Source organism: Carassius auratus, chromosome 12 (assembly GCF_003368295.1).
Source record: "Carassius auratus strain Wakin chromosome 12, ASM336829v1, whole genome shotgun sequence".
NCBI lineage: Eukaryota > Metazoa > Chordata > Actinopteri > Cypriniformes > Cyprinidae > Carassius > Carassius auratus.
In genome coordinates this window covers 16,886,917-16,911,720 of record NC_039254.1, presented here as the reverse complement: position 1 = coordinate 16,911,720, position 24,804 = coordinate 16,886,917, and the positions used below count along the sequence as shown (strand labels likewise).

The following is a 24,804-nucleotide window of genomic DNA, read 5'->3' as shown; positions in this document are numbered from 1 at the left end:
GTATGACATGTAATGGTATCTGCGCGTCTTTCTTACACTCGACGCCGCCCAAAGAATGACCCTATTTTACATCTCAAAGAGGCCGTCCCTTTAGCAATGTCGTCGAATCTCATTGGTTTATCATCTTGCGATCATAGAGTCGATTGGTAGCTTTGCTGCCATTCAAACACAATAGGGAAGAACACAAGGAAGTAAAACGGTGCTTCGCGATAGCAAAGAATAGACATGCTTTGAAAGAACCGCTCAGAATTTCCGCTGCCTTCATATATTAACAGGTAATTATGACCGCTTTTATTTCACAATATTTGCTTTTTTTTGGCCCGTGTTCCAACATGAAAATAAAGCACGAGTGAATATGTTGTTGAAGCTCTTCTGGGCCACTCCAGGCTCTCACGCCCCTGCGGTATGTTAGCAGGATTAATTGCTCACAGTCGACAGCTACGCCCTGCTGGACCTCTACTATATGTGTCCCATTACAAGCAATTACAAATATCTGATATCTGCTTCCGTAATTTATGGTTTCGGTTATAAGCTACTCGCAGCTGTGTGCACCTCTCATAATTTTATTTCCTGAAACAATAAATACATAAATGCTTGTTTTATATTTGGATTATTTGAATTGTGTTTTCAAACAAACCGTACACATGTGTGTGTGTGTTACATGCAAGTGGTTCTGTTTTTGAAATACTGTAAATGATTATCTTTTCTGTTACTGATTAATAGGAAAGATTAGTTTGACTGTGCATTTACTGTCTGGGATGTCCAAGAGGAGTTTAGAGGCCATTGTAATAAGCTGAACAGAAAGTAAAACCTAAAATCTTTAACTGTTTTCTGAATGTTTTGTTTCAGAATGTCAACCAATGAGAGGGACGAGACAAGTGACACCCAAGCAGTGCCAGCTCAAAAAGCCTCTGAGGGCAATAACAGGAGAGAGGGCAACACGGACAAGAACCATCACAGAGGCGTTACAGAAGGTCCCTCTCAGCCCAATGATGACACATCCATTGTAACAGATGCAAATACTGTCGCTGATAAGAACTTGGCTCTGCTGAAAGCCCACTCCCTGGATGTGAAATTTGAAGTTGGGGAAGAATATGACATTATTGAGACCATTGGTACAGGTGCTTATGGTGTGGTCTCATCGGCCCGAAGACGAGACAATGGTGAGGGTGCAAAGATGCATTTCAATGACTTAAAATAATTAAGTAATTATTTGAATTATTATTGATTACCATTTATTACATAACTATTAAAATGCTTTTATAACAAAATTATTACCCTATAATAATGATTATTATTGTTATTATACAATTATACAAACAATATTAAAATAAATAATAATTATAAGATTATAAATATCAATTTATTTATTAATTATTATAAAAAAATCTTCATTATTAATGTGTTTACTAATATGCAAAAAGTATATTTTTATACTGATTTTATATGCAATTAGTATATTTTTAAGATAATGTATTGTAATCGGGGCTGTTAATTTAGCCTGTCAATTTAAGGGGATTAAAAAATTATTAAGAAAATGAACACAATCATGTTCCCTGAGTTGCATGTAAATTCGTAAAGGGTTTTCTTACCATTGCAAAATAGTTTAAGTATATTTGGTGTAGAAAAAATACATATCATGTAATTATTTTAATTCAAAATGTAAATAATCAATTAATGTTCCTATCCATCATAGGTTAGGTTTACACAACAGCAATGTAGTCAAAAACTAAAAAGTTTTTCCCTTGTAATGTTTTCAAAAGGATTCGCGTTTACACATAACTGCGAAAACGGCTAAAAATGCTGTCTTACATGTGCCAGGCCAGTAGTTGGCGCTGTCACTTTTTTTTATTAGTAAACAGTACCTGTATGGAGGTGATGATTTCATGATGTATATGATGCGTCTCCGCTGTTGGTTGTAATATTGGTGAAGTAACACAATTTGCTGAAGACGCATTAGCAGACTCTCGAGTAGCTCTGAATTATTTCAATATTCGTTCGGTGGCCTGGCATTTTTTTATTTTTTTTTATTTTGAGATTCAAATAATCTTTTTGATCACCTGGCATCTTTCGCGAAACAGTCAGGTACGGTTACAGTTGTATTTCCATGCGAGTCTAGTACAGCACCGAACGATTACAAACCGCTCTTGGCCCGGAATTCTCGGCACGGTTAGAAACCGTGCTGTTAGGGTGCTTTCTCATTTATAGCCTGAACATATGTTTAACACCAATATTCAGTTATCATAATAGCGCCACCTGCTGGCAACAGGATATTACTTGTTATATACTAACTTAAAACATACCATGTTCAATCGGCACCAAACCTCAGATGTTTGATAAATGTCCTGGCCTAAAGAAATCTACATGCCAGCAATTCAATTATAGTTATAGCGCCACCAGCTGGCAGCAGGAAGTTTGGCACATATAAATGACATATTCCTACTATATTTAACATTTTAAATGCATATTGCTCACCTTTCACTGTTTTCCTAAAGCCACCAGGTGGCGGTGATCCCGGGTGCGAGGGCCCTTTCATTGCTGCTTGCAGCTTTAATTTAAATTAATTAAATGTATTATTGTATTCATAAACAAACTAGTTTGTAGCGCAAATAGTTATAGCATTGACACTTATTCTTCTAATCATATACCTGTAGCCACTATTGATTTCGAAAAAAGCATATTCTGTGTTGAAAAATAACGTGTATATCTAGGTGTATATTAGGTGTTTATCTGTTAATTTTGAATTTCTCAATCTGTTTGGATAGATATTTGGTAATATGTCTAACATCTGAACTTATTCATGCATTCAGGCCAGCAGGTGGCAATAAAGAAGATCCCTAATGCCTTTGAGGTTGTGACGAATGCCAAACGCACTCTGCGAGAGCTGAAGATTCTCAAGCACTTCAAACACGACAACATCATCGCCATTAAAGACATTCTCCAGCCTGAGGTCCCTCACTCGGCTTTCAAATCAGTGTAAGCTTGAGTTCAAAGCAGCAAGCATATTCTCTCCTCATATTTAATGTGCTAAAAGTGACTATCATTCTTTAGGTATGTGGTACTTGACCTCATGGAGAGCGACCTGCATCAGATCATTCACTCCCACCAACCTCTGACCCCCGAACACACACGCTACTTCCTGTATCAGCTGTTAAGAGGCCTGAAATACATTCACTCGGCCAACGTCATTCACCGTGATCTCAAGCCGTCCAACCTGCTGGTGAATGAAAACTGCGAGCTGAAGATAGGCGACTTCGGCATGGCGCGCGGATTAAGCGCGGCCCACTCCGAAGAGTCGCGTTCATTTATGACTGAATACGTGGCCACACGATGGTACCGCGCTCCTGAACTCATGTTGTCGCTTCACCACTACAGCTTGGCCATCGACCTCTGGTCTGTTGGCTGCATCTTTGGAGAGATGCTCGGCAGGAGGCAGATGTTTCCAGGGAAAAACTACGTGCATCAGCTTCAGCTGATTCTTTCAGTTTTGGGAACACCACCCGAGAGCATCCTCGGCTCAATAGGGTCGGACCGGGTGCGTTCGTACGTGCGAAGCCTCCCTTCTAAAGCAGCAGAGCCATTTGCAGCACTGTATCCACAAGCTGAGCCCAGTGCATTGGACTTGTTGGGTGCAATGCTCCGTTTTGACCCTCGTGAGCGCATCAGTGCATGTCAAGCCCTCGCACACCCTTACCTTGCCAAGTACCACGACCCAGACGATGAGCCAGTGTGCGTTCCTGCCTTTGATTTTGAGTTTGATCGGCAGCCAATGGGCAAAGAACAAATCAAAGAAGCTATACTAGTAGAAATCCAGGACTTCCATAAGAAGAAGCAGGGCATCAGGAAGAAGATCCTGTTTAGGCCTCTCCATTCTAGTTCGGAGGGGGTTGGGGTGTCTGGTAGCACTCTTTGCGCGATTCCGCAGTCTCAAAGCTTAACAGAAACAGCACAAACTCGCACAAGTCTCAACTTCAAACCTACAGACGCTACTCAAATTCAAACGAATGCAAACTCGTTTCAAGCTCCACATCAGCTTACTCAGATTCTGTCACATTTTGCTCAGGTAAGCTGCCAGGATGTGGATATGCCCAGCGCGAACTCTGACGGCCAGCCTGAGACCATCGATCTGACCACTCCCACGGACAAAGAGACGTCGTTTACGGAACCGATGACGAACTGCACAAAAGAGGGGCTTGACTCGTCTAATCAAATGCTTCCGTCCCTCCCCGTCTCTCAGACTCCGCCCACTTCAAGTCTTCCTCAGTCAATCCCTTCACTCTCTCTCACACAGTCCCAGGCTCAGTCGCTTTCTCAAAATCTCACTCGTTCCCTGGGCAAAGGAGGAAGAGCGACAACCGGGGAAGGTACAAAAAAAGAGGGAGCAATTTCAGAGGACACGAAGGCAGCTCTCAAAGCTGCCTTGCTTAAATCAGCACTAAGGCAGAAAGCTCGAGGTGAGAGAGTTTGCAATGTGGCCATACTGTAGTTTGCTTAACATTAAGTGTAGTCTCAGATTTGCTGCCACAGACCCCCAAAATTGGTACTACTACTAATTCCCAATTTTGAGACATATTTTCTGCTCTTACATTTTTTTTATCTTAATCTTATAAATATACAATAACAGGCATACTTTTAGGGTCTGTAAATAATTTATTTTTTCCAAATAAATTAATACTTTTATTCAGCAAAGATGCATTATATTAATCAAAAGTGCCAGTAAATACATTTACAATATAAAAAAATAGCTTTCTTTGTAATAATATTTCAGAATATAAACGTTTCTTAGTGTTTTTTATTAAATTAATGCAGTCCGGTGAGCAAAAGTGACATTCAAAATTTTTTATAAATCTTAAAGACCCCAGACATAAGAATCTTAGTGTATTTTAGATATTTTTTTAAATATTATATATTTAATGTTTTATATATTTTTAATTTAAATATTATACGTGTAATATTTGAGTTATATGTGGCCCTGGAACACAGAACCAGTCATAAGGTGCATGGTTATATTTGTAACAATATCCAACAATACATTGTATGGGTCAAAATTATTGATTTTTTATGCCAAAAAACATAAGGATATGAAGTGAAGATCATGTTTCTCAATATTTAGATTTTTTTGCATCCTCAGATTCCACAATATTCCAAATAGTTATATCTCGGCCAAATATCGTCCTATTCTGTCCTATCCGTACACCAGTGGAAAGCTAATTTATTCAGCTTTCAGATGATGTATAAATCTCAGTTTTAAAAAATTGACCCTTATGTTTTGTGCTCCAGGTTTATATATTAAGTTGACACTTCCTCTTCCTACCCACTAACACTGTTATAAACCTGAATAAATTATTTTCATGTTTTTTATATATATATATATATATATATATATATATATATATATATATATATATATATATATATAATGTTTGTCCTTTTTTTCTCTCAGTTATTTCCAAGTAATGACAAGTACTCTCATGTCAATCATGTACTGGTTGTCTCTTCCCCAGATGGAGGCTCTGCAGCTCTTGGTATTGAATTACTCAGAGGACCTTCTGGAGGTTTATCCTCATCCCTCTCCTCCTCCAACTCTGGACCAGAGCAGAAGAAGCCAGTCACGGCCCAGGAGAGACAAAGAGAGAGGGAAGAGAAGCGGAGGAAGAGACAGGAGCGTGCAATGGAGCGAAAAAGGAAGCAGAAAGAGAAGGAGAAAAAGGAGGGAAATCAAGGCAATTCTTTGGGTGGCATGTTACTCAGTGACAACGACAAGAAGCTGTTGGAGCGCTGGGGACGAATGATGGACAACCGGGTGGACAAATCACAGACTGCGGAAACCAATGGTGCCAAGACCGGTGAGGGTAAAACGGTCCAAATCCAGCCAGCAAAAGGAAGCAATGTTGTAAAAACTAACTCAGACGGGGGAGAATCAGTGGTGCCAAAACAACCCAACGAAGTTCAAGCTTTCAAACCGCCACAAATGCTGCCACAAATAGGACAGTGTTTGGCAGCTGGGATATTCCATCCAACTCCGACTCATGATGCACAGCCCGTCTCTTTAGGTCCAGCTCAGAATGGAGACGTTGGGATCGTTGCTGTAGGAGGTGGTGGAAGTGTTGGTATGGCAAACGCCCCATGTGCCTTTGCCAAAAACGTATTAAAACCTCAGTTTCTGACTGTTGGAACAATGTTCACCAGTCTTGAGAACTGGACAGGAACAGCTCCACACCAACCAACGAAAACCCACCAAACTCCACCTCAACTGAATAACCCCGCTCACACGGGCTTTGCACACATACACATGCAGCAGAAGCACATCACGCAGTCGCAGTCCAACGCTCACATCCAGCTGCTGCCGCTGGAATCATTTATGACCAAAGCTTCAGCTCTGAACCCCAGCATTGACGTCTCGGACACCAGCACGACTCTTTCCAATCCACAGATCAGCAATGGTCCTCAAGCCCTGGACAAACTTTGTGTTTTAGAAGAGCGACAGAATGGCTCACATGCGCAGGGCCCTTCAAAACAGCCTTCAGGAGCTGCAGCTCAACCCTGCCTTGGTCTCAATGACACGGGTCAGCCGGCAAACAGCATCCCTGACATCCACACAGTCACACAGCAGCTCTCAAAGTCACAGGTGAGTATATATGAGCATATGGTATTTTTTATTATTGTTATGCATTTTTATTTTCAGTTCAATTCAAGTTTATTTATATATATAACTTTTCACAATACAAATCATTGCATGGAAACTTAACAGAAAAATATGTTTCTACAATAAATTTAGTAGTAACATATTTACTTCCAGGTGGAAGTTTGTTTGCTTAGAAAAGCAAAAGCTGTTATCATTTAATTAGAATTTGGGTTAAGACATTTATTTGGGTTATTGGGTAATAGCGGTCAAGGATAACCTGGAACAATTAGGGAATTTAAAACAAATATTTGCAGGTTGGGGTTAACTGAAAATAAAATATAGCTTTTTTTTTTCGGCTAGTTACCAAAGCAGCATGTCTTAGTTTGTTTAGTTTAATTTTGAAGAACTTAAAAACTACAACTAGAATTAGAAGAATTAAACATGACAAAAACATCACTATTACTGAAATTGTAACTAAAAATTAAAACAGAATATATATAATTATATATTTTTTTAGTAATGTAAGCATCGACTGCAAGCCAGAACTGAGGGTCTAATTGTACAAAAATAAACACTTGAAACAATCATTTAAATCATGATATAAAAATGGAAATCATCTCCAGTGACCTCTATATTTAAAGTAAGCATGAATCATTTTTTTTAGTTATTTTTTAGTTTATGTGTAGCACCAATGATGCTGGATGAGAAACACATTTAGTACTTTAAAAAAATATTTTATTTAAATAAATAATATATATATATATATATATATATATATATATATATATATATATATATATATATATATATATATATATTATAAGTAGGTCATGCAAGGCATTGTTTTTTTCTGTCTCATTATTATGTATTATTTTTAGGGACTGATTAATGTATTGTTAGATTATTTGAAAATAAAACTGTGGCCCCCTAGAGGTCATGCCAGGCATTATTATTATTTTTATTATTATTATCTTTCTGTTTTATTTTCTGTAACAGATTATGTTATGCATGGAGGCTAACACTGTGAGACATAAAGTCTCAAGACTTAAAGAAATAAAATTGCAATGACCTTTTTTTACTCATGGTTCAAACAAGCTTTCGTACATATGGGCTCTGTGACTTATGTTTGGAAAACATATTCCTGTGTTTTCTATGAGATTATGTTTTAATTTTGACCTTGTTCATTTGTTTTATTCTTCTCTCGATTGTTTTTCCTGCCAGGTTGAAGACATTTTGCCGCCGGTTTTCTCAGTGACTCCTAAAGGCAGTGGAGCGGGATACGGTGTCGGCTTCGACCTCGATGACCTCCTCACTCAGTCCCTCACCGAACTCCAGCACTCGGACCTCAGGGAAAGGTCAGTTCAGATCCCTACGCTCTATTTTTAAACTGTACATCACTGATTATTACAGTACTTGACTGTAATGTGCGTTTCAATGGTCTCAATTCTCTGTTCCATTAGTCACAATGACTTGGCCCCCCTGTCTGCATCCCTGCTCTCTGATTGGCTCGAGGTACACCACATGACCTCTGCTGACATGGAGTCCCTTCAGCAGGAGCTCCAGCTGGGATCTCCCATGATCCTCTCTGACAACTCAACGCTTCCTGATACCTGATCAGTCCATGCATTTCGTCTCCATCCCTTTGTAGAACCGGTTGAGGGCCATGAACAGAGGAAATTGATAGCTGTATTGTGCACTAGTGTACGGTAGCGAGAATATGTTTGAGGCTCCAAATTATTAAGGCCTTTACATAGAATCTTACCCAGAAAAGTGCCTTTATCTTTAATGGGTTTGTATGCATTATGTATTTGTGCCAACATTAAAGTATAATGCTCCGTTCGGTTCTCAAGGGGTTTCCATTCTCAGAATTTCAGTTCCATTGCCAAGCAATTCAGATCCCGATTGAAAGAGTTCAGCGGTGCTAGTGCCATTCATTCAGCCTGGAGTATCCCAACATTTAGTTTAGAGAATAATCCACTTGAAATGATGACTTGTTTAGGAGACCAGTGTTTAAAGCTATTTTCTAGTACACTACAGTAGGAGCCATCAGCAGGGCAGCAGTATTGAAACACAGCCGAGCACAATGACATCATGACTGTAGAAAGTAGAAGATTTCATTTGATGTTGCATGAATGCCTTGTAGAAAATAGTGAAACGTACTGCACCACATGCAGATTTGCTCTGTTTTACACCAGCAACAAAGAGTATTGTCTTGAATAAAGCTATCAAGGGATTTGTGTGTTGGTATTTTTTTTTCTTCTGCAGTATTTTGTATTTTAGTCAAGCCAAAAATTATTCAGACACTGGATTTTAAAATCAGAAACTGAATTTATATATATATATATATTATTAGTGGGTGCAGGACACTGTATTTCAATTTTGTAAGTAAGGATAGCAAATTCAAGTAAAAAAAAAAAAAAAAAAAAAAAAATATATATATATATATTCAGACTCTTTGACTTGACCATGTTTTGCTTAAGTATTTTTCTTTAATTGCTAAACCTTATTACACTACAAAATGAACAACATTATGTATTGCTTGGTAATTGGTTGACCGACACTGGTATTATCTAATTGTGTACTTAAATTTAACAGCTGAAAGCTATTCAACCTAATTCATTACATGCATTTCAATCAAAGTTATCTGACATTATCATGAGGAGTTTGTTCTGACACAGTTGAACTCTTGAATTCTTGTCATATTTTGTTATTATGTTACATTTTCTAAACTCTAGAGAATAAACTGATAATGTGAGAAAGGTGTCTGAAGAAATTTTGGGTGGACTGTACCGTGTCAGGCAAAATCAACATTTAAGACATTTGAAAAAGGAACTTTTAAAGCTCAAAAGTCACTTTCAGACACCAGCGAGCGTCTGAAATAACTTCCGATTCCAATCTGATGGGATTCGGATCACTGTACGAGGCAGAGACATATAATTAATGAATTTATATGCAACGCTAAAGGCGAAGTATGATATCCATTGCCACAAAAAAAAAAAAACCCCACATTATTCTTATGAAAATAGCAGAGACATATATATATATTAACACACACACACACACACACACAGTTGCTATGATAGTATTAGTAGTGCTAATGTTTAAAGACAGGTCAATTCACGAGTGTTTACCTCTACCATAAATATAAACATTGCAAAATATATCAATTACAAAAATCACTTTATTATAAAGTATATTTACAGCATTTTAATAGAAATGGTCACCAAGAGATACAAATATGCAACTGACTCTAGAAAAGCATTAAATCCTTCACATCATAGTTGCACAGGTGATCTTAATTTCACATGTCTTGATGCAGAGGTAAATAACATTTATAATTGCTGTGCAAAAGGCTGGATCAAATAAGTGTCCATTAATATTTCAGTATGCACTGTCAAAACTCACATTTGTTAAGCTGCCTATGAGAACAATTTGAGCGTTTTGGTTTAAAAATGGCATTATTTGCACAGTTTAATTACATTGTTTAACCATCTCAGTGTTAATCAGGACAGTTCCAAATAATTAAAAGAATATATTATTAATCAAGTGGTAAAAGACATGCTTTTATCTTTCATTTCAAATAATTTGGTGTGTATTTTTGGTTCAACCCAAATAGGAAACTACATTATAAAAAGTTGTTTAAAAACTGATTTAAAAACTACTTATGGCATTAAAAATCTCTCTTTATGTAGGACCGTGGTTTTTGACTTGTGCGAGGATCCGTGTGTGTTTATCTCAGCAGCTGCACCAATACCAGGAGCAGCAGAGTCCTGATGAGCACCATGACCCGGTCAGCCCAGATGTGACTCGATGCGCTCTTGAGCTGGACTCCTCCAACAGTGTTCTGGATGAAGCTAGTGAAGCTGGATACTTTGGCATAGACTCCTGGTCGATTTGGTTTAGCGCAGCCGAGCCCGAAGCTCACAATTCCAGCTTGCACCCAACTTCCATCACTGATCTGACACACCAGAGGGCCGCCGGAGTCGCCCTGGAAAAGCATGCATGCAGAGACATAGAACAACAGAAGGCTATTAGAAACAGTTGGATTTTTATTTAATAATCGTATGGTCTCCCTCAAGCAATGCGCCCCTCACCTGGCAGGAGTCTTTGCCTCCTTCTTGGAATCCAGCGCACATCATGTCAGGGCGGATGTCAATGTTCTCTGTGGGGTTTATCAGAAACATGTCCTGACAAATCTTTGAGTCAATGATTGGCACTTGGACTTGCTGCAATGCCCCAACGCCCTGCAGAGCCACTGAACAAGACATGAGAAATAACAAGAGGAGTGCTTTTGTGTCTTTGTACACACTGAAAGAACAAAAACTTCGTTCGTTATGCACTGCTTGTAGCAATTTCCAATATTTCACACAATATACAAACACTACCAATCAAAAGTTTGCAATAGTTACAATATACATTTTAAAGAAAATTCTTCTGCTTACCAATGCTGCACTGTTTGATCTAAATTATTATATTATAAATATTATAACTAATGATTTCAAACAATAAATCTCGCTGCGTGACATCACTGCGCCTGCTGTGGCCATGTTACGGCATCGCAGTTCCTTGATTATTATGCCGGAAATGAAGTATAGTTCCTTATCATATCGGCCAAGAAAATCAAAACTTATTTTCCACTGGTCTTTGTACATGATATAACTACAGAAGAGTCACGTTTTAAATAGGAAAAATATCATAACTCTTTGGTCATTTTTGAACGCGATGCTACTGGTCTAATAGGATTCAATTATTTATGCTAATCGATGCTAAAAGTGCTATCGCACACTTAATCTTAATAATAATAATACATGTAATCTTTAGCAAATCTCAAAATGACTATTCATTCACACGTTTCATTTCATGCTAAAATATTTTTGTAAGGCCTATTTCACTTAAAGCATTTAAAACAAGTTTTATTATTATTAGTAGTAATTGTCTACTTAACCCACTCCTACTACTAATTACTACTGAATTTAATGTTACTATAATTTCAAAGTTAAATACATATTTACAAACTTCAGACACCTGTAGTGTGGGTTTCTCACTCACCTCCATCTCTGATGTTGCCCCATCCAGTGATCATGCACCTCATGTCACTGCTGAACTCCACGTTGGCATATGGCAGGCAGATAGGCTGAATGCGGTCAGACCACTGGACAGCTGTGGCCAGCTCCACTAGAGCGATATCCTGACCCAGCTGAGGGTGTGTGTAACCCAGCGGAACCACCACGCGGCGGACCCTGTGGCTGGTCTCGTCCGCGTTCCAGCTGTTCAGCAGATGCCGGCCCGCGTAAACCATGTAAGAGGAGATGTCATTAGGGCTAGACAAGGAAGAGAAATTTATATAATGAGATATAATTATATATAAAGCTGAAAAATAAACAAACAAAGATTATATGGGTGTGTTTTTACTTGGGAAAGCAATGTGCAGCAGACAGGACCCAGTTCTCTGAGATGATAGTTCCTCCACACACATGTCCTTCACCATCAGTCTAAATGCACACATCAACCATACAGACAATTCAGAATGTATCCTTAACCTTGACAATAAAATAATTAAAGCTTTCACTAATATCTGGATTCAGCTGAGATCTAAAGACTTTTTGTTTATTAAAGAGAGAAATTTGAAAAATGTGTGTGTGTGCGCGTGTATGTATATATATATATATATATTAGTATTTATTTATTGTGGAAAAACTGCAATAAGGAATTAAAAAGGTGTAGTTCACCCTGCAAATTTAAAAAGGTGATAAATATATAGCTCATAAGAAACTTGTACATAAAGTTTTTGAAACAGCTGTACGAATTTAATAAAAAGGTGTAATTTTCTGATATCTATGAAGGTCTCAATAAATTTTTTCTTTTGTTTTTTTAATAGCGCACCCGAAAATTAGTTGAAAATGTATTCACCTTCAGGCCATTCAAGATGTAGATGAGTTTGTTTGTTCATCGGCTTAATTCAGTCAATAATGAAAATTCGTCCATCTTCTACTCACCCTTGAAGCATCCTATAGGTGTATGTGACTTTCCTCTTTCAGAATAATCCGATCAACGTTTAAAAAAAAATAATTGTCCCATCTCTTCCAAGCCTTCAGTGGGGGTTAGCGAGTGTCCGTTGTCAACAGTTCAGAAGACGTGAAATAAAGTGCACACATCTGTGATAAAACGTTCCTCACACTTTCCTAGATTGCTCCAGGACTCATTTCATGTATTTTTATATCAAATAAAAAAATATTTAAGTGTTTTTTTTTTTTAAATAAATAAATTCAAGGCACTTCAGTGTCTATAACTTTTTATATTTTTGAGCATTATCAAATCTGGTTGATAAAAAAGTAAAGCCCAAAGGGTCTTCTTTCCAAAGACACCAAAATTATGTTTGTAACACACTGAAGTAGGAAACTGTTACAATTATAAGTTAGGTAGAGCACTTTCAGCTGTCCCATAATGGGGGGTGCTGGCTAACAGGTTACATAGTTTTAGTTGTACATTACTTGCAGTAAATGCGAGTCTAAACAGCTAATAAATCATCACAATAATCCACAATTATGCTTAAAGGACTTTTCTGAAGTTGACTTTTCTGAAAACATCTTCATGATGTATTTCTTACACACAACATTAATTGTTGGATTATTTGTAACAGTAATATAGATTTTAATTCCATGTCAGCAACAGGCTATGTTCATAAACTGAGTTACACAAGTTGCTCAAATATAATGTATCTTAATAAAACAATACAGCAATTCAGATTATACAAGATGTTTTACATTTAATAAAAGTCGAAAAACCTTTCCTTGTAAAATTAAGTGAATATTTCTTGTGGTTTATTGTGAGGTTTTTATCAGCGGTTTGGAGTTGGACTCACATTCTGACGGCACCCATTCACTGCAGAGCATCCATTGGTGAGCAAGTGGTAAAATGCTAAATTTCTCCAAATCTGATGAAGATACAAACTCATCTACATCTTGGATTGCCTGAAATTATCAGTTTTGAGTTACCTTTAAGTAACTTTTTTTGTATTGTTTTTGCTTCAGCCTACATATTTTCGGTCAATACGTAAAATTATGAATAATTATTATAGAATTGTACATGAGACCTGAAAAAAAAAAAAATCATGATGATGATTATGATTTTTCGTTTAGGGTACACATTTTATCAGGTTAATCTTTAAACTAAGATCTGTGTTGTTCGACCGAGCTACAAGAAAGTATTCTTTTAAATCAAAAGCCTCAGTTTACCAAAACTTTTGTTTCATGGCTGCCATTCTCACCTGAATATCCACCTGCCACGGCCACGCGCCTTCTGACGCAGAAGAGCCTCCGACGATCCTGTTCAGCATTTGTGGTCGACCACATTCTGAGACAAACATTGATTCTGGTCATTTGTTTGCTTTACTTTCATTAACCAATTCACATTTTAAGTATATATATATATATATATATATATATATATATATATATATATATATATATGGATATAATAATGTTTTAAGCGTTGATTTTAGCTTGTAGTTTTCCCTCTGACAGACAAACACAACCCTAGTGGAAATCAGGTCAAATTCTTACCTTGAGCCTCGCCCATCCAGAACCCTGAATGGCGCACAACATAAAACAAAACAATGAAATTACAATTCTACAGTAATTGTTAATTAGTTAACAAAAATTGTTCTTTATTTTAATAATAATAATAATAAACATTAAAGTTGTGCACCTACCAATTAGCATGACGAAGGCAGTCCGAATATACAAGGTGTACCGCATCCTATCAAAATAACGTTAGGCTACCTTTGTTTGAGGGACTTCAGACAACTACAGCTTTGTTTAGAATTCAGAGGCGATGGACGCAAATGTTTAAAACGAAATAATCCCTTCCTTGTTCGACGAAGTCAGGATAACAGAAAATCTAGACTTTTTTTTCAAACGATCTTTCTACCTTTCCAACAATGACCAATCAGGAGCGTTCGTCCCGCCCTCAATGCGCACAAACCCCGCCCACTCGGTCACCTGGCAGTTTTGGTTTCTTTGCGTTTTGTTTCTGGTGGCAGGATAAGGTGTTTGCAGCGTACCAATAAATGTACGTTTCGAAATAGCCTCTAAGTCAATCATTTGTGTAATCTGAAAAACTCATTAAGGTTTTAAGGTTTCTACCTTGTTCTGCGGCTTTGTTGAAAAATGGTTGATTTAATTGTTTCCCATTAAAAAGCTGCTATATCACTTCAGCCCTCCGGCAACTATAGTTGTAATTTTCCTTTTGTAAGTATTTTTCTAGATGTTATCCATGTTATATTCCTCAATGATATGCAAGTGAACAACCATATAAAGGATTTCAAGAAAAAAAAAGGTAACCACTTCCTTCCTGTCACATAAACTTCCAGGAAGCATGGCGAAGGCAAACCCTCTCAAAGAAATGTAATTTTTATATTTCTAATAAGTTTATATATATATATATATATATATATATATATATATATATATATATATATATATATATATATATATATATCAGTATAATCATGAAGGTCACTAGAATTATCCAAACAAAACAAATCTTCCAGGAGATCTATAGTTTTTTATCAATATGTGCCTATTCATAGTTTCATTGTTTCATAGAGTTTCTTTCTTCTGTTGAGCACAAAAGATGATATTTTGCAGAATGTTGGTAACCAAACAGTTAAATGTGTAATATTCTTTCAGGTGTACCCTTTTTATTATATAGACGTAATATTTCCTTCATTCTTATTATTTTTATTGATACACAGTACCCTGTTAGGTCAACTTAATGGCTGCACTTTGTTCTGCATATGTCCCACCATTTTAAGACATGAATTTATTGTGTTTTCATATTCAAGAGATTATAAGCTAGAAGCAACTTATTGGGGGGGGGGGGGGGGGGGGGTGCATTGAATGTCCATTGACTTTTATGCATAATTAATTTGTTTATGAATAAAGATTGATCTTTTGAAAGCAGTTATTTTGAGTTAGATGCCAAATTCTCTCCTCCTATTCAAATTTGACATTGAAGGAGTGAATACAACATATTTGCCCACTGGAGAAAATAAACTAAAACCTGGGGAATTTAAATGCAGGCCATGTTCACATATGACACTATTAACATGACTTTATGCATGAAACCATTCAAAAAAAAAAAAAGGCACAAATGGGTTAAATTGTGTGGCATGTCATCCAATACTGTGTGGGTTGCAGGGGCTTTTGTAAACAGGTTTTAAAAATCAGTCCCTTTATGAATATGAATGAGAAATTGGCATAACAGATTCAGTGTATCATAAATGCCTTATCGAATAAGTGCTCATGAATTTGTGATTTTGTGGTGGTCACGTTGAAGTGTTAAATTAGTTAGGATTTACACTACAATATCCAGTGCAACCAGTGTAATCTTTAATCTTCAAAAGTACTTTAAAAAACACAATGAAAGCTGAAATGAGCTCAAAAATTCATTGTTAGTTTAAAAACAGCTTTTACTGAAACCAAGCTACCAGAATGAACCACTTTTATACTTTTATTAGCCTATATAGATGAATAAATCAGCACAAGACTTCCTGGTGCACATGTAATCAACTGTAGCAATCATAAAATAAACTGTAAGTACAATATGCAAAGTTATTACACATCCATTCAGTGGGTGTTTACACTGACATCTGATAGAAGAAATGTCTCTTAAAGCAGTAAAGAGTATATTAATCAAAAACAGAGTAGAAAACATATCTAGCCTTATGACTGCTTTATGACTTAACATTAGAAGTGAACATCAGGAAACAGAAGAAATGTTTATAATATTTGACTGCATATAACATGGTTGGAATGGCAGTAAAAGATGTGTACAGGAAAGGTTGCAGTGAACTTAGCAGTTATTTTACACAAAAGTTAAAATGTTAAAGGCAGTTCACTCGAAAAATTTTAATTCTGCCATCTCTGCCACAGCTTACAGTGTGATCAGTCAATAGAGTGTTGCTTTCTGTAAAGCAGATGGGTTATCTCGGGTTATCTATCCTGCAATGACACTGGATGTTTTTGTGGAAATTTGTAGAACACTGGACCAAATTATAGTAAACTTTGTTTGGAATTCTAAAACTCACTTATATACTCACATACATACATACACACACACACACACACACACACACACACACACACACACACACACACACACACACACACACACACATATATATATATATATATATATATATATATATATACTTTGACATCTAAAATATCTTTAACTTTATATAGTTTTCATGAACAGGTCTATATATATATATATATATATACAGACCAAAAGTTTGGACACACCTTCTCATTCAAAGAGTTTTCTTTATTTTCATGACCATGAAAATTGTAGATTCTCACTGAAGGCATCAAAACTATGAATTAACACATGTGGAATTATATATGGAATTATGTACATAACAAAAAAGTGTGAAACAACTGAAAATATGTCATATTGTAGGTTCTTCAAAGTATACACCTTTTGCTTTGATTACTGCTCTGAATGAGAAAGTGTGTCCAAACTTTTGGTCTGTACTTTATATATATATATATATATATTTCCCCCACATTATTATTTTATATTATGTTATTTTATTTGGATAAAAATATCACTTAGAAATATAAATGTTTTTCATAAATGGTTTGATAAAAATATACTTTTAGTCAGCCAACTTTAAGATGACCGTGTTGTCTTTTTTACTTACAGTTTATGAACAATTTATACATTAATACTCTTTTGTAAATTTTCTAAACTCCTTCTTGTTTTCAAGAAAGATTTTGATGTGTATGTAAACTCTTAAAGAAATTCTACTGCATGTAAGACTCTTTCATCTTATAAGCAAACATAGAAGGCTATGCTTTAGATTAATATAGGTAACCCCTTATTGTTTACGTTTTGTTTTTATTCTGTGTTTGTATTTGAACTTTAGTTAGAAAATGAAAAAAAAATCCCTTTAAATCGTTTAATTTCTGTTTTAAGGTTTGGGAACTGGCACCAGGCAGCGCTAACACTTATTAATAATGATTACATTTACATTACATTTACATTTATTCATTAAGCAGACGCTTTTATCCAAAGCTATTAACAAATGAGGACAGTGGAAGCAATCAAAAACAACAAAAAGAGGAATGATATATAAGTGCTACAACAAGACTCAGTTAGCTTAACACAGTATAATGATTAACAGATGATAATCACAAGGCCCACGTGACTCCGCGTTCACCTTCCTCTTCTGTTGAGCTGCTGCTGTGGCTCTGTCCTCGGGCTCTGTGTCTGTGTTTACAGCACGACTGAAGGTGACAGGGACAGAGAGGAGGGAGAGAGAGAGGATGCAGCAGCACAACACGACGAAAAACCACGGAGAAACCGCGGAACTGAAGCATAAACGGAAAGAAAGTAGCACGACCACCTGTCATTATAAGCAAGAAAGACGGGAAAGTTTATTTTTGATTACTAGAGGGAGAAAGCTATTCATTCTCCTCAGTGAAGTGTTGCAGTTGAGCTCTCTGCTGACCGTCCCAGGATGAACTGCGCGAGTTATTTGATAAAGCTGCTCCGTTAGGCTTTGTTTTAAAGGACTTGATGAATATTTGTCGTGGCATTGTTGCTATGGTGACCATCTCTTCTCTCTCACCAGCCCCCCCCCCCCCCCCCCATACCCCCCCCCCCTCCCGCCCCACTTTTAACCCCCAGCGATAAAAAAGAAAAGAGGTAGAGAGGGATGGAGAGAGGGTAGTTAAAAATAATATGCATGTCTTAAAGTTATATCTATCTTTGTAAGAAAAACACACACGGACCCGCACGATTACGAGATTGATCCACGAGAATAACCCAAATTCTGGTTAAAATGTATGTATGATATATCATTATATTAACATACACAGTCAAAAGGTTGGACACACTTGGCTGTGTTTTTTATGATAAAAAAACAAACAAAAAAAAAACTTTCTGATATAAAGATTATGATTTTAATGATGATATGTCCCATTATAAATATCAAATAAATAAATAAATATGCTTTAATAATAATAGTTATTATTAAGATGCCTCCTCAGATATAAGTAAATAAAGACATCAATCTGTTTGAATTCTACTACCAATTATTATTATTATTATTATTATTATTATTATTATTATTATTATTATTATTATTATTATGTCCACTCAGACACAAATAAATAGCTAAATCTGTTTTAAAACTATACTGCTTCTAGTACTTATAATAATCACAGCAATAACAATTCCTTGATATTGTACAATATATTTTATGTTACATATTTAATTTTCAATAACTTCTTGATAAAGCAGTATATGTGCAGTGTATGAGAGAGACAGAGGTAGGGGATGTAAAGTCTTGTCAAGTGGAAATAAAGTAATGTGGCATCCCCCCGTTCCCCAACACACACACACACGCACACACACACGCACACTCACACACTGGTTTATTTATACCCTCACCCAACTCTCATTGCTTTCTCATTATTCTGTCCTCAACATATAATTTATTATGTTTATCACATTAAATATACATTAGTAATTCTGGGAAATATTCAATGTTCAATTATGATCTAAAGTATTCAATGAGAAAGGCCACATCAAATATAATTTAATCAGACTTAATTTAACTGAATTAACCCATACAATTCCCAGTTTTCCCGGTTGTGGACATGCATAGATAAACCAAAGAGATGGAGTTAGTGACAGCATGCTTTATTTTCAGTCACAATGAACACTGAAAGACAAAAATTGCTCAGTTGGTTTTGCTTTGTTTCATTTAATGAAACAAGTCTTTGAAATCTATCTAACTCAATACTGTAGATACAGTCATGCTGAAACAGAGTAAAATGAATGTTTTTCAAGTTGTGATAAGAAATGTAAAAATTTCCACTTCAGGAATGTCCAATGATCTCAAATTTTCCCTCCTAAATTCCACTTTTCTTTTCACATGTGCAGACTAATTAATATTAAACTCTGCTCTTTTCTGCCATTAAACTCTGCTCTTTTCTGCCATTTTCTTCTTCTTTTTCATCACTCCATTATCTGTAGTTTTTTTTCTTTTTGCTGCTCTCTCTCACTGGCATTAAGTTCAAACTTGACACTGATGTTGACTCGCTGTGTCACTCTTCTCTTCTCCTCTCTCTCTCTCTCTCTCTCTCTCTCTAGAATTGCCTGCAGATGCATTTCTATTTCTCTGTCTCTCCACACACACAGTTCATTGTTAACAAAGCAAGTTGTCAGGAAACCCTCAATACCATTTCAAAAAGAGCGATATAATTGCTGTGCTGTCGTGGATGTGCTGCTCGTAATGTAACGGCTGGTGAGTTGGATTGGTATTATTTTTCTTTGCTCTTTCTTATAATTTTGTTAGAAACAGCTGCATTGAGTTCACAAATGTCTTTAAAAGCAACACTCAAAATATTTGAGTAACAAATATATATATATATATATATATATACATATATATATATATATATATATATATATATATATATATATATATTTTTTTTTTTTTTTAGAAAAAAACTTACAATAGGAATTCCTACTATTTAAATATGATATTATATGTAACCGTAAAATTCTTTCAAACATGTTTTTTTATTTTTTGTAAAAAGTTTTTTTTTTTTTTTTTTGGAGAAAAACAGTATAAAAGGTTGTTCATAAAAGTCCCTGTGTAACATTACGTAGCCTATTGTTATATATATATATATATATATACATATATTTGTCAGTAATGTACATATGGGTGTGTTGTGTTATGTTATTTAGTTGGTGTTTATTGCATTATTTTAATGTCATTTGTGTGACTCTGATATTCTTTGTGTGAATGACCATGTGCATGTCTGTATATTGGCCATGTGTTATGGACAGGCCACTTACGATGCATCATATGGCTTTCTGATGTATTATAATGGTTATTAGTACATTTTTAGGTAAAAGCAGGCTTTGGTAAATTAATAGGACATCATTAATGAAATATACGCTTACCAATATGTTGTTCCCTAACACCTAAAATATTGTCAGCATTTTTTACAGTGAATTCATGACAACCACATCTGCCAAATTCTACTGTTAATTTAACATGATATTTTTTTACTGAGTAGTTTTATTTTTGAACATCTGTTTCTTAATGTCTTGGCTACAAAAAGGCTATTGAACATTTCCTCTGTTATTGCTATTAAGGGAAAACAAAACACAATTATTTGAACACATAATGAGATTCATTAAGGTTCGTTTTATAGGAAAAACCTGCTAAAAGCCTATTATATAATTTTGTCTAAATTAAAACTAAATATAAGTCATAATTATTAAATAATATATATGCACAAAAAATGTGAAATGGAAATATACTAAAATATATATAAAAAACAAAAACTCATCTGGCCAACAGAAAGGACAGGTTAAAGTTTTTTTTTTCTTTTTTTTTTTCTTGAAAGTCACTCACAGTGAATATGTATGTCATTTAATTCACCTAAGTTTCACATTTGTTCTAATTCACAAGTCTGTACACCTACAGGGCAAGTATTAATAACAAGTATTAATAACTACCACTGATGTAACTGACTTTTCATGTATAAAATTATGCTCCTTAAACATTGATTGTGTGTGAATGTATGATTCTGCCATACATTTTGTTCCATTAAAATTTTCTGTACAAAAACAGATGAGGGTCAAAGGACATGCTGCATTTAAATGAAATGAGTTCTTCTGTCTCTTTCTATTCTGAGGCTGTAGTGGTCAGGTCCATGATGTTTGAGAGGTTGACCATGCTGAATATCCAGAGCACCTCAAACTGGAGTGGAGCGAATGACTGGTACCATCAGCAGAACACAGGTCCCAGTCAGCACAGCACTGGTGAGATGCCCGACGCCTCATAGAAAACCTCCTCTGGCTCTCTAGAAGACACAATAATAAGGCACTAAAATGTGTGCAATTGTTGTGTTTTTAAAAACATTTTAACATTTCTAACATTTATAAACATTTCTATATTTCTATTTCTAACATTCTGAAGAAAATGCTTATATATTTAAAGGGACAGTCCACTCAAGCATTAAAAATCTGTCACCATGTGCCGCCCTCACATCATTTCATGCCTGTATGATTTTTTTCTTCTGTGGAACACAAAAATGAAGATATTTTGAAGAATGTTAGTAACCAAACAGTTTCGGACCCCATCGACTTATGAACCAAACATACTATGAAAATTAAAGTAAGATAAAATATATTATTATTTGGGGTATTTGTGTTTCAGAGAAATAAATAGCCTACATACAAGTTTTGAATTAAATTGTTTTTGTGGAATGGTTGAAATTAATGTTGAAATTGAACTTGCGTATACATTTATTTAAACAAAAATGGTAAGTTTGTTTTGTTTTGACTTTTGATGATTTATTATTATAAAATACTTCTATTAACTAATTCTTAAGAATTCATGTAATGATTCCCTGCTTTCATACTTTCCACAGAAAAGCAACCTTTTTCTTTTCTTTCTTTTTTCTTTTTTCAGATGGTTGCCTGCTGGAGACGGATGGGAGGATGGCAGAAGAAGGAGGGCATGTGGAAAGAGATGAGGGAGAACTGAGGCTGCAGCTGAAGAGGAAACTTCAGCGCAACAGAACCAGCTTCACAACAGAGCAGATCGAGGCCTTGGAGAAGGGTAAGAAAACAGACAAAAAGCTCAAAAAAATTAAAAGATACTGCATTGAATGAAAAGAAAAAAAGCAAATTAAACCAAGCATTTATTTCAAAGAAAAAAAAGTAACTACTAAACTTCATTTAGAGTTTGAGAGAACACATTATCCAGATGTTTTCGCACGGGAGCGACTCGCAAACAAAATCGACCTTCCAGAGGCAAGGATACAAGTATGTATCGGTGCTTGTCAATATGAAAATATCACAAAAGCTGCAAAATAATTATGAGTGATAACTTCACACACATTGGATCTTGACTGACAGGTGTGGTTTTCCAATCGAAGAGCCAAATGGAGACGCGAGGAGAAGCTTCGAAACCAGAGGCGGTCTGGAGGCGGGACTTCCTGTTCTCAAACACACGCTCCACTGAGCACATCCTTTAACTCCGCTGTCTATCATCATCCACATGGCAACAGCGCAGGTGGAAACGGAGATTTACATAAACAAGAAATTTGAATACCCTTTCTCATCTTATTTGTATATGCATATTTTATGTTTCTAGTGAACTTAAAAACATTTTAAAACACTTGAAATCAGTTTTGAAATTGTTGGAATAATTGATTTACCTAATTTACAATGTATTTGTTTATTTATGATTTTAAAGAAGCTGATATGTAAGGTTTTATTTGTTTAGCAATTTTTGGCTACTTAGATAATTCTCATGATTCAGTTTGTTAATAATTATTCTTGAAAATTAATATATACCCATTAATGTTTAAGCTGTAGTACCTCATGTTTTTCTCACGTCCGTGTTTGCGTGTTTAGCATCCATGCTCAGTCAGAGTGACACAATTCTCCCCGGTTACAACACTTTGTCAGTCTACTCTGGGCTTCAGGTGAGACACTACTGCTCATTTTAGGAGATTCACATTTCTATACAGCAAAACATTGCACTACCAATTTATCAAGACTGTGTGCATCTGTACTATTATGTATTAGCGCCCTCTTGTGGTGACAAGGAAACTGACCTCAGTGATCACCAGAAGTTGTCTGTCTCTAGAAGCGAATATCCTACTAGCTGACTACTTACTAAATGTGTAGTAGTGTCTACACAGACCAAATGATAGTTGTTATTAAATGATTAACAAACAGCAGTATCACATGATATCATCAAACACATCATATTTAATGCAATGTAGTGTCATTGATATAAACAATTTGTGAATTAAAATGGTTTCAAAGTATATTCCACATAATTTTGAGAACAGTGCAGCTTACATGCAATGCTTATTGTTGTACATTTTGGCAAATATAATAAAATATAAAGTTTAACATATAGTATAAAATGCATACTTGTGCAAAGTAGTATGTTGGTAAATGATTCTGTTCTTCACTGCATTTCTGTACTATTTCCCCTCATTCGATTGGACTTTACTTTGCAGTCGGCTCCTTCTCCATCTGGCTCCTCATACTCGTGCATGCTGTCTCCATCCCCATCTGCCCCTCACTCGTTTGAGATGTCATACTCATCTCTCCATCTACCACCTCCTCCTTCAGCTAACACCAGCACAGGTGAGTCGACCAGCTCTTCATTTACTTTCAGCTGAAGCCCTGTACTATCCATCACAAGATCCCCACAATTACTGTTTGAGACACTTTCAATAGCTCCTGTCTATTTATTGATTTAGTTATTTGTTTATTGGTTTTTTTTTTTCAAAGGAATAGTTTGCAAAAAAAAAAAATATATATATATATATATATATATATATATTTGCTGACAATTAACTTATCTACATCCAATGTGTAGATGAGTTTGCTTCTTCATCTGAACAGATTTGGAGCAAAAGCATTCCAGATTCCAAGACCTGCTCACCAGTGGATGCTCTGCAGTGAATGGGTGCCGTCAGAATGAGAGTCCAAACTGCTGATAAAAACATCACAATAATCCACACGACTCTAGTCAATCAATTTGAGAAGTGAGAAGTTGTGTGTCTGAAATAAACAAATAATAGTTATTGAGTGTAGTGTGGATTAGTGTGATGTTTTAATCAGCTGTTTGAACTCTCATTCTGACGGCACCCATTCACTGCAGAGGATCCATTGCTGAGCAAGTGGTGGAATGCTTTTGCTACGTGCTACATTTCTCCAAATCTGTTCAGATGAAGAAACAAACTCGCCTACATCTTGGTGAGATTAAGTAAAGCTTTAGCAAATTTAAATTTTAGAGCAAATTATTATTTTAATAGATAAAAGTGTGTTTTTTTTCTATCTTTTTTTCTGCGATAGGTTTGATTTCTCCAGGCGTTTCTGTACCTGTCCAGGTATCAGGAAATGATCAAAATATGGGGCAGTATTGGGCCAGACTGCAGTAAAGAGAAAAGGCGAGGAAGAATTAGAATACTAAATGTGTATGTTTACAAAAGGTCAAATAGTTTTTTTTTTTTTAAATTCCTTAATTTTACATGCACATTTACAGTATTGTTCAAAATAATAGCAGTACAATGTGACTAACCAGAATAATCAAGGTTTTTAGTATATTTTTTATT

The 24,804-nt window shown here is 35.7% G+C and overlaps 3 protein-coding genes across 5 annotated transcripts; 2 read left to right on the top strand and 1 right to left on the bottom strand.

Annotated features, from left to right (window-relative positions):
- Positions 1-160: 160 nt before the first annotated feature.
- Positions 161-8,858, top strand: LOC113111996 (mitogen-activated protein kinase 7-like). The gene is made up of 7 exons (XM_026277324.1): positions 161-275; positions 850-1,163; positions 2,811-2,976; positions 3,052-4,454; positions 5,505-6,628; positions 7,847-7,980; positions 8,086-8,858. Exons 2-7 carry the CDS (start codon positions 851-853, stop codon positions 8,237-8,239), a joined length of 3,294 nt encoding a protein of 1,097 aa, XP_026133109.1. The 5' UTR covers positions 161-275; position 850; the 3' UTR covers positions 8,240-8,858.
- Positions 8,859-9,788: 930 nt separating this feature from the next.
- On the bottom strand, positions 9,789-14,568 carry LOC113111998 (serine protease 33-like). Of its 2 annotated transcripts, none has more exons than XM_026277327.1 (7): positions 14,337-14,568; positions 14,188-14,211; positions 13,893-13,978; positions 12,038-12,117; positions 11,675-11,946; positions 10,720-10,787; positions 9,789-10,613 (listed from the first exon to the last, which is right to left on the bottom strand). In XM_026277327.1, the coding sequence occupies exons 1-7, from the start codon at positions 14,380-14,382 to the stop codon at positions 10,356-10,358; spliced, it is 834 nt and encodes a 277-aa protein (XP_026133112.1). In that variant the 5' UTR covers positions 14,383-14,568; the 3' UTR covers positions 9,789-10,355. The 2 variants fall into 2 exon arrangements, with proteins under 2 accessions (XP_026133112.1, XP_026133111.1); XM_026277326.1 differs by having other exon boundaries at positions 10,720-10,880; positions 14,337-14,567.
- LOC113111999 (paired box protein Pax-6-like) lies at positions 13,055-24,642 on the top strand. Of its 2 annotated transcripts, XM_026277329.1 has the most exons (8): positions 13,055-13,524; positions 21,355-21,481; positions 22,134-22,283; positions 22,407-22,489; positions 22,583-22,739; positions 23,084-23,154; positions 23,701-23,830; positions 24,545-24,642. In XM_026277329.1, exons 2-8 carry the CDS (start codon positions 21,373-21,375, stop codon positions 24,628-24,630), a joined length of 786 nt encoding a protein of 261 aa, XP_026133114.1. In that variant the 5' UTR covers positions 13,055-13,524; positions 21,355-21,372; the 3' UTR covers positions 24,631-24,642. The 2 variants fall into 2 exon arrangements, with proteins under 2 accessions (XP_026133114.1, XP_026133113.1); XM_026277328.1 differs by lacking the exon at positions 13,055-13,524 and having other exon boundaries at positions 20,973-21,481.
- The last annotated feature ends 162 nt before the right edge of the window (positions 24,643-24,804 follow it).

Coding starts and splice junctions, on each gene's coding strand:
- LOC113111996 (XM_026277324.1), top strand. CDS start 851: ATGTCAACCAATGAGAGGGACGAGACAAGTGACACCCAAGCAGTGCCA. Junction 2,977..3,051: donor CACTCGGCTTTCAAATCAGT/GTAAGCTTGAGT, acceptor ATCATTCTTTAG/GTATGTGGTACTTGACCTCA. Junction 6,629..7,846: donor AGCAGCTCTCAAAGTCACAG/GTGAGTATATAT, acceptor TTTTCCTGCCAG/GTTGAAGACATTTTGCCGCC.
- LOC113111998 (XM_026277326.1), bottom strand. CDS start 14,382: ATGCGGTACACCTTGTATATTCGGACTGCCTTCGTCATGCTAATTG. Junction 14,212..14,336: donor TGCCTTCGTCATGCTAATTG/GTAGGTGCACAA, acceptor TGCGCCATTCAG/GGTTCTGGATGGGCGAGGCT. Junction 13,979..14,187: donor CTGGATGGGCGAGGCTCAAG/GTAAGAATTTGA, acceptor TGTTTGTCTCAG/AATGTGGTCGACCACAAATG.
- LOC113111999 (XM_026277328.1), top strand. CDS start 21,307: ATGCTGCATTTAAATGAAATGAGTTCTTCTGTCTCTTTCTATTCTGAG. Junction 22,284..22,406: donor GATCGAGGCCTTGGAGAAGG/GTAAGAAAACAG, acceptor AACTTCATTTAG/AGTTTGAGAGAACACATTAT. Junction 23,831..24,544: donor TTCAGCTAACACCAGCACAG/GTGAGTCGACCA, acceptor TTTCTGCGATAG/GTTTGATTTCTCCAGGCGTT.